The sequence below is a fragment of the Nuphar pumila genome, chromosome 11 (assembly GCF_984573655.1).
Source record: "Nuphar pumila chromosome 11, dmNupPumi1.hap1.1, whole genome shotgun sequence".
NCBI classification, from domain to species: Eukaryota; Viridiplantae; Streptophyta; class Magnoliopsida; order Nymphaeales; family Nymphaeaceae; genus Nuphar; species Nuphar pumila.
The window spans coordinates 1,851,571-1,866,913 of NC_143259.1; the positions used below are offsets into that span (position 1 = coordinate 1,851,571).

Consider the following 15,343-nt stretch of genomic DNA (forward strand, 5'->3'; position numbering starts at 1 on the left):
TATGTACGTGATGAATATCTTCGTGGGACAGTAACACTGCCATATGTCACTTCAGAATATCAACTTGCTGATTTCTTCACCAAAGCCCTGCCTGCTCCTCGCTTCTTGTTCCTCCTTGGCAAACTTTCGGTCATTCCCCCGTAAAGTTTGAGGGGGGGTGTTAAAACATATGTAATAATACCATAATACCCGATAGGGGTATTATGGTCATTTCACAAAGTACCCCATAGGGGTACTTATTTTGTTTCTCGTATTTCACTATTTTTTATTTTTCTTTTTATTTTTATTTTTGTATTTTTTGGATACCGAAAAGGGGCCCCACAATGGAGTCGTTGGGGCCCCCAACGGTCACATATGTGACCGTTGGGGGCTCCCAACGACTCTATTGGGAGCCCCTTTGGTCTCCTCTTCTTATAAATAGGGGGAACCCCCCATGTATATGGTATTGCTCTTGAGAGCTTCTCTTCAATAATAGTGATATTATTTTTCATGTGTGTAGCCTTTTTATAAGGCCCTTTGTATATCCCTTAGTGGATTTTCTCTCTTGTGCTTGTTGCATTTGTCCGTGTGGGACATAGTGAATGCTTTAGCATTCTTGGTTTCTTCCGCTTATTTCATTACAGTGATTGTCTTAAATACACATTAATAAATGAGTTTGTCTATTTGTGCATAAGGAATTGAGCATGGTTTCTTTGTACAAAAAAAATTCTTTTATGGGAATTATGCACTCATTCATGTGCAATTTATGTTGAACTCCTCTATGAGGTTTATGAAAGATTTTTAAGTGTGCTTTTTAAAATTATTAAAAATATTTATGTTATTGTGTGTTCTCTTGTTGACCCTTTGTGATTGTGCCCATTTGGGAGGTAGTTTTATTGCACTTGAATGGTTTGTGCCTTGTGGTTGTGATGTTTCTTAGATCCATGGCTCCTTAAGGAACGTTATCTTACATGTTCTTTACATTATGTTAGCTCATATGAGTTTTAAATATTATGCATTTAGCATACTTGGTATTAATAAAATTTGTATTTTTTGAGAACCTTTTCTGCATTTGCTATTTGTGGGTTTTAAAAGTGTACCCTTTGTGGGTCACTTTTGTCTGTGTTCATTTTATATTTATTAATGGGCATTCTTGTTAAAGACTCTCATTGGTGGACATTTTATCTTGTCATATGATTGCATGCTTTTGCTAAACTTATTTGAGGATTTCACTTGACTTGAAAATTTTGTCCAATCGGTTCTTGTTCTTTGGAATGTGTCTTTCAAGAATTTTCTATTTTCCTCTTTATATAACTTTGTTAGTTCATCACTCGCCTTTCAATACATCTATTATTATTTGTTTGGCGTTATCGAGCTGAATTGTATACACTTTTGTGTTGTGTAACTAGAGATACTTGTTGTGGTGAGTTATGTGTACACTTTTGTCTTCTTGTAAGTACAAATTGTCAATATTTTTTTCTCTGACTGATAGTTGATTGACCTCTGGTTCTATGAGTGTGTTGTATCACTTAATTGTTTTTTTGGCACCTCGGTGTTGTGGAACCAGAGTTAGTTGTTGAGGTGGGCCATGTGTGCACCTTTGTCTTCTTGTTAGTATAGATTGTCAATACAATTATTTTTGTGCACCTCGATGTTGTGGAACCAGAGTTAATTGTTGAGGTGAGTTATGTGTGCACCTCTAACTTTTTGTCAGTATAGATTGTCAAGTTTATGAATGTTGTATTGGAACTTGTCTTGGCTTTGACTAACAGTTGATTGACCTCTAGTTCTACAAGTGAGTTGTATCACTTAATTGTTTATTTGGCCTTTATTGTTTATTAGATGCTCATATCAATTTTTGTTAGTGGTGGCTCTATTGTTATTTGTTTGTGACCATTTTATTGCAAAATGTATTGCTTTGATTTGAATATTGTTTTCAAATATTCTTGCTTACTGACATCAGTCTTCATTACAGTATATTTGTCTATCTTGCTTTCTCCACTTTTTCCTTTTATTTGAGTGATTTCTTTTGGATAAGAGATTTTTGTTTATCAGTTTTACAACCATGGTTGTAGTGAGCTATAGCCGATGTTATTGTTTGCAGTTTTACAATCATTTGAGGTGAGGGATGTGCACCTCTTGTGGTTGTAACTGATTTGTATTGTCAAATAAACAATATTATTGGTGCATGGTCACTGGTATGGTTATTGTTGACATTTGTGTTTGATCTCTTGTTCTATGTGCTAATACACTTGAATTCTGAGGTTTTTTAGGTAGGAGGTCAAAGAGGTAGTTGCTTGTGGTGAGAAAATTGGAGTTGAGATTTGCAAATATAATTCATTTTGTTATAATTTGTTGAATGCGGAATTTTTAAAATCTCTCCAAGAACTTTCTAATCTTTTTCGTTGCCCACTTTTCCTGTATGGAAAATGTTTATCCATTGAAAAAATTTCATGCATTATCATGTGCATTGAATATGCTGTAATTGCATGTTGGATATATATGTTGAATTGGATATATATGTTGAAGATATTTAGATTTATTTTATGTTGGTTATCTTGCATTTTTTTGATAAATTTAATTAATTCTTCTTTTTTGTGAGCTCCTTTGAGTTCTTATACAACAACAACAACTACGCCTTCATCCCAAAACAATTGGGGTCGGCGATATGAACCAAAAAAGAAAATCACTCTGGGTCTTCCACATGAATCCTTCTCCTTTGAGTTCTTATATTTAATATATTTGTTGTCATATGAGTTGTATATTATTTGACATACTCAAGCCTTTAGGACTTTATAGATAATTTTTTTATATCTTATTGATATTTTATGTCTAATATATGTTCAGAATTTATGTTTTCTTGAAAAATATGTTGGTATTATGATTATAGTTGTCTAATTGTAAAATTCTTAAGAATTGATTTTGAAGTACATTCCTTGTGTTTATCCTTAATGGCTATTGTACCTTGCTTGAATTATTACTAATGTTTCTAAAATCTTAAAATTATAGATTAAGGTGCATATCTGATTTATTTTTAAAATTGTTTAAGTTTATAGTATCGCTATGTTTTGTTGAGGAACTTAACCATCCTCGCTTCATATATATGAATTAATCATAGTTATTCTTGTTCAAAATATATATATTTGTTTTGAATCTAAATACATGTATTTTATATCTATTTCTTACACCGTTGGGTTAAAACGTTTTTTGTTTAATAACTATTTGGTAAGAATATCTTTCTTTGTATGGTTGGAACATTTGTTTTGTTTTGTATTGTCTGCAGGTTCTTAAAGATGTTATGGGTTAAGACAAAAATTATATCTTTGATGCATCATGAAGATGGAGATAGAGAAGATTATCATTGAAGACTTGGATCCTTTCCTTTGTTTTCTTTTTGTATTTTCAAACTTTTAGTGTTTGCACCATAAGTTTGAAAGAGGGTGATAAAAAATATATACTTATATATATAATTTTATTATATTACGAATATATATATATATATATTTGTAATATAATAAATATATATATATATAATTTTGTTGTAATAAGTTCAGTCTTTTTACCTTTTGTATATAGGTCTGTCCTATAGGGATAATTTTTTATTTATTTTTGTTTTTTATATATTTTTTAATTGCCTTGGTTTTGAGGGGCTCCTTTAGTTAGGCTCTTTTTATACAAAATTATATATATTACGAATATATACATATATATATATATATTTGTAATATAATAAATATATATATAGATATATAATTTTGTTGTAATAAGTTCAGTCTTTTTACCTTTTGTATATAGTTCTGTCCTATAGGGATAATTTTTTATTTATTTTTGTTTTTTATATATTTTTTAATTGCCTTGGTTTTGAGGGGCTCCTTTAGTTAGGCTCTTTTTAGACTAGTCAACATAGAGTTTACTAGTCAGTGTTCAACAGCTCTATTTCTAGTTGTTGGACTGTTCCAACAGCTGTATTGACACTACCTCTTACGTATAAATAGGGGTAAAAACCCCATTTATTTCTAATGTTTTTCCTAAGCATTCTACTCAATAAAGATAATATTTTTATGTTCTTGTGTTATTGTTTTGAATCTTTGAAGTCTTGTATGTGCACTTTGTGCTTGTGTAGTGCCTTAGTGCTTTTGATTTTGTTCTTTATTCGACTTGTAATAGTGTGTGTACTTTGTATTTGTTTTTCTGCATATTTCATTACACAGATCCATGTCGTGTCATATCGACACGCGATTCACCCCTTGAGGGTTACGTCTTTATGACATAGGTTAGCAGTTGTCTATAGAGACTCGGTCTCTTGCTTTTTCTCCCTTGTAAGACTACTTTGCCTTCTCCTAAAACAGTTTCCCTTCCAATTTTAGAAACATACTCCTAAAGAATTTTTTGTGGAGCTGAAACTTTTCTTAATAGATCAAAAAAGAGAGAACAAGAAGAAAACTGAAAAAGGTGCGAGTTTAGATTAAATAAAAAAAGAAACAAAAAGGCAACAATTAAAAAAATATTGAGGTAAAAAAAATACAGGCGACGTAACCTTAAAAAACGAAATGCCTTTTCAAAATTCCACTCTGAGTTATATGGAATGGACCAGATGCACCATAGATGCTAATTGTGTGGTCAGATTGCATTTTCAAATAAGCAATGGGCCTATGGCAGATCACCTTCACCATGGGGTCAATGAATGGCAGCCAGGAGAATGTAGAAGCCCATGAAGAGCTTGGAGGGTCACCAAGTTAAGCCACACTCTAAAGATAACACTACAAACATTAGGAAAGGATTGGAGAGATTAGTTTGATCATACTACAATTTAATTGGGCCCCAATGTCCTTTGGAATGGAGGACCCTTTCCAAGGTCTATCACCTTTGCTTGATTAGTCTCCTGCCACAAGCCTCAACAAACATCATGAAAGCAAATGGGAGCCATATACCCATTTTTATGTACTTTCCTCGAGCCCTACATGTTAATGCTATACATGCTCAATGATTGCCCATCCTTTGGGAATAATGAACTAGCATGGTTGCATGGCTAAGACATAGTTTTTAATCCTGCATACCGCCACAAATTAATATGGTGTAGCTAGATTAAATGAGGGAGGAGACATCATCCTTGATTTGGAGTTGATGGCTCCTCACCTCATGGAGGTATCATCAGGAGGCAAACAAAAAGTCCTTCTCGATGCACATCTGAGCACTGCCTCTCTCTCCATCCATTTATCGAATGAAACTTTTGCGCTAGTGCTCCTCTCATCAATAGCTATGAATTGTTGTCTATAATCATATATTATTATGCTGAATGTTTGGACAAACATCTTGTCACTTCCAACACTTTCTGAAAGCATGTTCACATTTTTTACTTCAAAAGAAGGGGGACAAAGCAAAAAGCATAACAAACGAGAGTTAACAAAAGTTCCCGGAATGGCCTAGAACCTTTTGCCAATTATTGGATCTATGAAACATTAAACAGCCTAGATACTGGTGAATGTAGTGCATATGAAAGAAAAACCTTCCAATGGTACAGTTTGCATGTATATAAAATCATAAACTGCATACAATAGCATCATGAATTAATAAAATAAGGATTTGGCTCGGCAACCCACCTAGAAAGTAAAACTACTGGATGCTGTGCTGCATTAACAACATCTGAAAACTGTACTTGAAGTGCCTCTGGAACCTGTGTCGTGTATGCTGAAGCATTAGTAACAATTTCTTTAGTATACAAGTGCTACATAACACCATTCTCTCAAAGAAATGAATACAACAATAAACAACGGTGTATGTGGGTAAAATGCCCTCATGAAGAAAGTAAATGGACTGGTCATTTCCACTATGCTTCTGTAATACACAAACCCAGAATTAGATCCTCCCACCATGGGAGGTTCAATACAGATGAAAGAAAAAAAAAAGTCTAAAGCAGCTGTCATCAAGTGGAATTAGTTGAAAAGGTTGCAAACGAAGGCAATATGAAAAGCCAAACATTTCTGTCTTTAGTGAATGTTAGGGGAAAATAAAACTGACATGCACAACCTGACACAAGCATACACGCACACAAACACATGTACTCATGTATATGCATACACATTGTCACAACACATTATGAAGACAATTTTAGATAATTCAACCACACTATTTGGTTAAAAAATACTATGACCCTACCAGCGGTGTTTCTCCCTCTCCAGAATCGGCAAGAACATGTCCAGACATCAGCAAAAGCCAGTAAATTTCCTCCAACATGCGGGTGGGATCAGTTCTTCCCCGACCCTGAGTTATATAATATATTAGAAATTTGACTAGAAACAAGAAGCACAGAAACATACTTTAGATGTTCAATAGAAAGGCATTACTAAATATCTAGCAACTTCAAACTCAGCAGATAATACAAAAGATGGAAGTTTAAGTGGGAACTCCATAAATAAGCTGATCAGCCTGATCCTTACCTTAAGATCAAGATTTGGTGAAAGACAGAAAATTTACCTAGCTACAGTACCATACAGACCTAGGGAGGTAAACGGTTCAAATTCGGATCGGATGTGGCCAATACCATATCAGACTAATTTGATGTTGGCTAAATGGATTCAAATTCAGATTTGGATGGTGAATAGTTCATACCAGATCTGCTTTTTTACATTTAAACGGATTTGAACATCCGTCAAATTTGGTTATTTATCAAATTCGGTAGCAAAAAACCAAAACCATATCCACATCAGATTATAATCAGATACGGTTTTGGCTTACCAAATGCAACTAAACGAAATCAAATTCGGTCAGATATCAGATAAAATCTGATTCATTGACATCACTATACAGACCTGATTGAGCAAGGTAACCCTCTCAGAAAATGCCTTCAGAAGCAGAGGGATGGTGATGTCAGCTGCTGCACGTCCAATAAGAGCATAGGAGCATAATGTTTCATCTCTTGCTGAAAATACAAAACAAATCCAAGCTAGTTGAGCTCCTTTATGACTTTTTTAGACAGTTAGTCCTCCAAAAAAACTCACCAAGGTATGCAGATCATAACACAAAAAATAGGATTTTAAATGCATAAAGCAAGAAATGAATGTTCAAGCAAATACCTGAAATATAAGCCTGAAACTGCTCATGGCCATTGTCTTCTTCATAAGCAGAATCAGCGGCAGCTACAATATAGAATAAACACAATCTCACATTATTCAAACACCTTCTAGCATGAACAAGAATAATGACCCTATAGAGCAAAAACTGCAGGGAAGAATAGCAGTAATCTAAATGTCACAAATCAGAAAATACCCTTAAGTTCAAATTCCAAAATGGTGCCAAAAACAGCAGCAGCTTCAGTTATTCCTATAGGCAAAGGGGTGTTCTTATTTAGCTCTGTAGGCTGTGAACAGAAGAGCAGAAAATATTGATACCTTGTAATTCCACAACATAGAAAAAAGCTTAAACATAATCAACATTCCTTTGCATAGAGAGATAGGAGCATTAAAAAAATTATAATAAATAACAATAACAAACATGAATCAGTTATAAGAGGTACTGAGCATCAATGATCTATTCATCCCATGGACAATTTATTAAAGAAATTCTAACCAGAACTGATTCTTACAAGTACCTCCAAAAGGACAGCCCATATGTCCATTAAAATATCCAGAGCCTCCATGCTCCAAGTCTCCTCCTCATCACCAGCAGATGCCTGTGCTTTAATGGCTTCACAAGTTAATCCAGATAATAGAGCAAGGGTGCCATAAGGTCTGAAAATGAACAGATCCATAAACAATTAGAACTTCACGGCCAAGATGCCTGTGCTCGTTGGCACTGCACCACTACAAGTACCAGAAAAGATACCATGCTGAGTAACTAATAATAAATTGTGCAATTTTACTAACCGAATTGACTTAAGGAGTTTGTCAAACACCATGCGAGATGTAATTGTTGCCAAGGAGAGTAGTGCACGACAACCATCAAGCAGTTCACTGAAATAAAAAATCAACACATGCAGATGGAAGCCATTATGTGGATATAGTATGACTTTCATTTATATGGAGAACTAAATAGCAGCAAACCTTTCACTTTTTCCATGTCTGACTGCTGCTGCAATGACGTTTGGAGGATCAATCCACTGGATGATTCCAGAGAGCATTTGTAGCATGTGCCTTTCTTGCATTTGTCCATCATCTAAAATATTAAGGTGAAATGTAAGTGCTTTACAAGATTTCGGCTAAAAATATAATACATTAACTATCAAAACCTCTAGAAATGGTTAAGCCTGAAGCACATGATGCTAAGGCTGAACATCATAATCCATATGAATGAAATAATGCTTTCCATTGAAAAAATATAACACTTCTAAATTTGAATTTCTATGCAGAGAAAAGAACAAAATAATGATGGTACCAGTGTTGTTCATTTCCAATTAAAGTGGTCACCAAAAGATGAAGTGAAATGACACCCTAAATTAATCTTTAAAAACAAACATAGCCCTTCATATAGACATTAAAGGTATTCTCTTAGGATATGTAACAAGAAATAAAACTCGCGTCAAATGGACTATGTAATATCAACATTGTCTCCAGGGTTTGGTTAATTAACAATCTGCAAAATTGAAGTAATAGGGGGAGCCACGGAAGCATGCTAGTCATACCAACTTATTAAATGCAAGCAACAAACATCACAAATGAAAAGTATCAGACCATTTACTTTTCAATATGTAAACAGATTTAACATGAACCGTTTATACACAAAGGAAAGCATCTATCATGCATCTTACTCTCATCAGAAAAGTGAAACACTGAAATTTTGTATTCTTGTTAAAAAACTTTCCAATGTTTGACAGGTTATTTGCTATATAAAAAGCTAGATCTCCCCATTACATATGTTCCCATAGCAATGTCCAAGAAAATCCTTTCCTGGTCCATTTCCAGCTATAAATGTCTAATATCCAGATCATTCCCATGACTAAAGCGGGAAACTCACAACACTTAAGCAAGAAACAAGCTGTGCGTGCATTTGTCAGAGACAAATTAAAAAAAAAACAGTAATTTTTCAGTGCTCCCCAAGACAGAAAATACATTAAGAAAGATGGAACCTTGGGTGGTCTTGCGGTAGCACAGCTATAAAGGATGGATAGATGAGTTGAACCAATGCTTTATTAAATATCGTGTTCTCTACTATCAGAGAACATGACCATGACAATGGAATTAGATCATTGGTATCTAGTTATAAAATAGATACTTTCACACATTGCAAATTTCAGTTTCAGGCTCTAAATCACATAAAATATTCATGACAGGATTAGTGAAAATCTTTTGATATCAACAGGTAAAAACAACGCTTCAACATTAACAACATAACAAAATTTTTGGATAAAAAATCTTTTGAGGAAAAGTTCTTAAGTAACCAGAAGAAAAATATATATATTTTAATCCAAAAAAACTACTAAAATGACCTCGCCATTGACATGAAAAAATACCGAACTTATATTTAGATACCAAGCCCATATTATGATTGAAAATGCCACATTGCATGAAAATTTTCCATCCAAAACACTGTTGTTGAATGAGAGATTGACAACGAAGGAGGTTACTTTCCATTCAACATCATTCTTGGTAGCTGACACATCACAGTGCCATCTTATGGCAATGCTATTCTCAGTAGCTAATACTTTGGGAGACTTACAAAGTGTGAAATTTGTAGATAAAGAAACGCTGCTAGCATTTTACTGCCATATACTTTGAAATTGTGAACAAGACAACCAATATGCCTAAGAAAAAAAGAAAAAAGAAGGCTACCAAACTATGTTAGTCTTAAAATGCCTCTTGAGAATGTTAAAATATACATGTTAAAAAGGAAATATGCTTTTAGTTGTGGTAGTCATATGTAATTAGTGAAAAATAGAGGGACTCTTTTTGTAACCCATTATTTACTAATTCCTTTTTAAGGAGGGATTAGGGTCTAATGACAGTTAACAAGTTTCCCTCTTCTCTCTCTTCTCTCTCTTCTCTCTCCTCTCTCTTTTTGTTTTCTTCTTTTCTTTTCTAGGGCTTCCTGATGCCGTGTGTGTGGGGGTGTCATCTGGTCGCTAGATCTTGTCACGCCTATTTCAACATGGTATCAGAGCCGCATCCCCTCCTGGGATACAGTTTATGATCGTGGGTCGTGTGATGTTGTTGTGACTGATTGTGGAAAACTGCAGCAAGTGTCGTGAAACGTGGAAGCACTCAGATCGTGGGTCGTGTGATGTTGCTGATCTGATTCGATTCTCTGTGTTGTCGGCACAGATTTTTACATGATAAAAAATTTTGATCTTTGTCGATGATCAGATCTGGTGGGAATCTGATCGGTGTAAATTGATTGGATGTTGCGGGCCTCAAAACAAATGATCTTTGACGTGTGGATGGTGGAGAAGTTCAGATCGAGTGAAGATCTGATGCAGAGAAGTCGTGAAATCAGATCAAGCAGAGATCTGATCCAGTGAAGGACGTAAGGGATTTGTTCTGTGTGTGTCAAACGTTGATCTGGAATCAGATCTGACGTCAGAATCTGTGTGTTGGTGTTGGTGGAGCCAGGCCTATATCAGATCTGACGAGTCTAAAAGTCGATCTGACGTGTTTTTTTTCTTGCTATTGCAGATTTGATTAGTCAGGTATGGTAACTGTTTGTGATTCAGCCAAGATGACATCTCGGTTGTCAAAAGATGGTGATCAAGAAAGGGAACTGGTTGGAGAGTATAAAGCATTTGCGAACCCCTTCTCGTATGGGTCCTCTGTCAAGCTAGATGACTCGAACTACGAGAGGTGGTCCCAGACGTTTATGATGTCCGTTTCTGGTCATCGAAAAAAACATGTTATGTTAGAACCGGAACCACCCGATAAAACTGAAAAATACAGCACATGGGATGAAGATAACGACATCGTTATGTCGTGGATGATGAAAGGCGCATTGCCCCATATCGCAGATGGTCTTATTTACTACAACACTGCGAAAGAAATATGGGACAACCTTCGAGATACGTATTCTCACGAGACCAATGTGAGCCGCATCTTACAAGTCGAGCAAGAAATTTACCAACTGCAACAAGGAGATCAGTCGCTAGCCCAATATTATGCATCTGTAAAATCTGCGTTTGAAAGGTTGAATGCACATAGTCCTCTTTGTTGTACTATACAGAAGTCCCATCAGGAGCAAACCATGGTTACAAGATTCCTGACTGGACTATCATCTGATTTCGCAGTTGCAAAGGTTCAGATGTTGACAGGATCAGATGTCCCAACTCTTGTTGAAGCCTACAATCGCCTGAGCAGACTAGCTATCACCCTTCCGCAGACTCATTTTGACTCACAAACATTTGCTCTTGTAGTCACCCCAGGTCAGGGAAGGGGAAATTTCTTCAATACACGTGGTAGAGGCAGAGGAAGAGATAGATTTCAGTGTACCCTCTGTGGCAAATTAGGGCATCTTGAGGACCGGTGTTGGGATAAAAATGGTAGACTCCCTGCTTCTTCTCAGACATCAAGTGTGTCCAAGGCCCAAATTGTGAAGCTTAACATAGAGATTCCCTCTAGTCCCTCCAATGACTCAGTCACTCTTAGTCGTGCAGAGTATGAAAAATTTGTGTCTCACTGCCCTTCTAGTTCGGACGCAGTTACTCCTATTGTTGATATTGCTTGCTCCGCAGGTGAAGGATTAAATCACCAAGGTAGTAGATGGATTATTGATTCAGGGCCTCTAGACACCTGTGTGGGTCTTCAAAAAAAAATTCCAAGCTAGACCCCATGGGTGAACATCACAAAGTTGTCCTTGCCGATGGGAGTTCATCTCCCATTGTGGGACAAGGAAATGTTTTCATCTCTCCTTCTCTTCAGTTGACAGATGTCCTTCATGCACCTTTCTTTCCTCAAAATTTATTGTCGGTTAGTCGTATTGCAAAAGAGCACAATTGTAGAGTGATTTTTTATCCTTTGTGTTGTATGTTTCAGGATTTACTGACGAGGAAGAGGATTGGTGGAGGCTATGAAGGAGGAGTCTACTATCTTCATCAACCACTAGGAGTCGTGCATGCCGTGTCTGAGACATCCTCCAGTTCTTATCAATGGCACCTTCGTCTTGGTCATGTTCCATTGCCAAAACTTCGTCGAATTCTTCCTCAAATTTCTCCTTCTACCTCATTCCAATGTGAAGCCTGTCAGTTGGGTAAACACCACAGAAGTTTTTTTCCTTCAAGTCAGAGTCCATCGAACCAAAGATTATTTGAGCTTCTTCACGTTGATGTATGGGGACCTAGTAGAGTTCCTAGTAGGTCCCAGTGTCGTTCTTATTTGGTCATTGTCGATGATTTTTCCAGATTGTCATGGGTATTAATAAAAGACAGATCGAAAGTTCATTAAATCCTTATGTCTCTCATTATTGAAATAAAAACTCAGTTTGATTCTCTTGTCAAGATCATTCGCACTGACAATGCTCTCGAATTTAAAACCAATGAGTTACTACTGTTTTATAATAATTGTGACATTCGACCTCAAACTACTTGTGCCCATACCTCCCAACAAAATGGGGTAGCCGAAAGGAAGCATAGACATCTTCTAGATGTTGCTCGCAGCCTTATGCTACAATCATGTATGCCTCCTTCATATTGGGGAGATGTCATTCTTATAGCCTGCTACCTTATCAATCACATGCCTTCATCCTCGTTGGGAGAACAAATTCCTGTGAAAATCCTATATCCCAATGCACCTCTTTTCTCGATCTCTCCCAAGATGTTTGGGTGTGTGTGTTTTGTTCATAAACTAGGGCCTCAATGAGACAAACTATCGGCTCAAGCCATAAAATGTATCTTTGTGGGCTATCCAAAAAATCAAAAGGGGTACAAGTGTTATGATCCCATTGCTCGTAGAGAGTATGTCAGTGCGGATGTCTCTTTCTTTGAGTCCATTCCTTTCTTTTCAAGTACTGCCTCCAGATTACTATGTGATCAGGGTGATGCTATGCCATTACCTATCCCCCCTCTTTGGAGTCAATTCCTATGAGCTTTCCTACATCTCACACTCAATCACGGTATCATGATCCTCCTCTGGTATACTCTCGTAGATCTCCTCCGGAATCAGAACCTACACTACCTTCTTCCTCAGAAGTAAGTCCTCCAGCTACCATGACTGAATCATCTATTGTGGATGATAATTTGCCCATCGCTATCAGGAAAGGTAAAAGGCAATGCACCTTACATCCCATTTCTAAGTTTGTTACAGATGAGAGACTTGGGAGTCACATGAAGCAGTTCATCATAGCTCTATCTGTTGAATCTCTACCTCTTAGTCACCATCAAGAGGTCGTAGACCCCAAATGGAAAGTTGCTATGCAAGATGAGATTGAGGCCTTAATTACACGGAACACTTGGGAGTTGGTCACTCCTCCAGTTGACGCTGATATTGTTGGGTGTAAGTGGGTCTATACCATTAAGTACAAGTCAAATGGCTCAATTAAACGGTACAAGGCCAGGTTGGTGGCAAAAGGGTACACCCAGAGGTATGGAATAGACTTCTTCGAAACGTTTTCTCCTGTGGCACACCTTGGTACTATTCGGCTAGTAATATCAGTGGTTGTACATAATGGATGGAGCTTATGTCAGTTGGATGTGAAGAACGCATTTTTGTATGGTGATTTGTCTGAGACGGTGTATATGCAGCAACCTCTAGGGTTCAAGGTTCAGGGGGAGTGCTACAAGGTATGCAAGTTAAAGAAAGCAATATATGGTCTAAAGCAAAGTCCACGTGCGTGGTTTCAGAAGTTGTTCGAGAGCATGTCAGCTTTTGGTTTTAACAGGTCAGCATCAGACCACTCATTGTTTGTTAAGAAGACTCCCACGGGTGTTGTGGTTATGGTTGTGTACGTGGATGATATTATACATGAAGTATTCTCCAGGTAAAGGACTACTATACAAACCAAGCTCATCTCTTGACATAGTGGTTTATTCTGACACAGATTATGCAGGAGACATTAGTGATAGAAAGTCCACTACAGGGTTTTGTGTGTTTATAAGTGGAAATTTAATAAGCTAGAGAAGTAAAAAGCAGACAGTAGTGGCCCGATCGAGTGTTGAGTCAGAATATAGACTATAGAGTCATGGCTCAAACTGCACCCGAAATGATATGGGTTAGATCGATTCTAAGAGATCTACATGTACAGACCTCAATGCCAATGGTAATGAAGTGTGACAACAGAGCAGCCACCTATATTGCAAATAATCCAGTGCTTCACGAGATGACGAAACACATTGAAGTCGATTGTCACTACATAAGAGATCTAGTACAGGCAGGACAAATCTCTACCTGTCATGTTACTTCAGAGGATCAAGTTGCTGATGTGTTTACAAAACCGCTTGCTAGTGTAGGCTTTCTCAAATGTTGTGACAAGCTGAGCATGATAGACATATATGCTTCAGCTTGAGGGGGAGTGTTAAAAATGAAATATGCTTTTAGTTGTGGTAGTCATATGTAATTAGTGAAAAGTATATTGACTCTTTTTGTAACCCATTATTTACTAATTCCTTTTTAAGGAGGGATTAGGGTCTAATGACAGTTAATGAGTTTCCCTCTTCTCTCTCTTCTCTTTCTTCTCTCTCCTCTCGCCTTTTGTTTTCTTCTTTTCTTTTCTAGGGTTTCCTGCTGCCGTGTGTGTGTGGGTGTCATCTGGTCTAGCGACCAGGATCATCACGCCTATTTCAACAATACATATGTAAATATGTATATAATATATATATTTTATATATATATATATATATATTTTTTTTTTCCATTTTTATTTTTATTTTATTATTTTTTGTATCTAGTTCAATTTGAACTAGATACGCTGACTAGTCAACTAAAAGTTGACTAGTCTTGGAGCCGTTGGAGCTATAGTCCAACGGCTACAAATAGAGCCTCCAACGACTCTATTTGAGTCGCCTTTTCCCCCTCATCTCATATATATAAATAGGGGTCACCCCCTCTTCAAATGTATGCTTCTTGCATTTTAGTTGATGAATAAAATATTTATTTTTTAAGTGTTCTTGTGAATACCCCTTGTGTAGGTTTTGGTAGTGTGCCTTTTTGTGGACACTTGTTCTTCTTCTTCTCTTGGATCCTTGAATGACGTATTTTGTGTGCTTGGAAGATTCTTGTTTCTTTACATGGTATCAGAGTAAGGTTGCTCTTGACTCTTGAGGATTGCATGCTGCCTCGTTTTTCGTGCTCACGGAAGAAAGAAAGAACCTTTTGGTGATTCAAAATGTTCGTGTAATTGTGCAAGCATAGCTCGTTGGCTTGTGTGATCGTGGTGGTGTGCTGATGATATTTCTCTATTCTTTCTCATCTCTCTTCTCTTTTTTTTCTCTGCTTTTGTAAGAATGGATGACAAT

At 36.6% G+C, this 15,343-nt stretch overlaps 1 protein-coding gene across 1 annotated transcript in view; it reads right to left on the bottom strand.

The window, feature by feature from the left end:
• Positions 1-15,343, bottom strand: part of LOC149821586 (exportin-4 protein) — a 96,313-nt gene that overhangs the window by 53,960 nt on the left and 27,010 nt on the right. Inside the window, exons 10-17 of the mRNA XM_089981174.1 lie at positions 8,019-8,130; positions 7,842-7,928; positions 7,568-7,706; positions 7,246-7,336; positions 7,053-7,115; positions 6,789-6,898; positions 6,136-6,240; positions 5,580-5,653 (exon numbers count right to left, since the gene is read on the bottom strand). Of these exons, the coding sequence (XP_089837300.1) occupies positions 5,580-5,653; positions 6,136-6,240; positions 6,789-6,898; positions 7,053-7,115; positions 7,246-7,336; positions 7,568-7,706; positions 7,842-7,928; positions 8,019-8,130 (781 nt within the window). The remainder of the gene's footprint in view (positions 1-5,579; positions 5,654-6,135; positions 6,241-6,788; positions 6,899-7,052; positions 7,116-7,245; positions 7,337-7,567; positions 7,707-7,841; positions 7,929-8,018; positions 8,131-15,343) is intronic.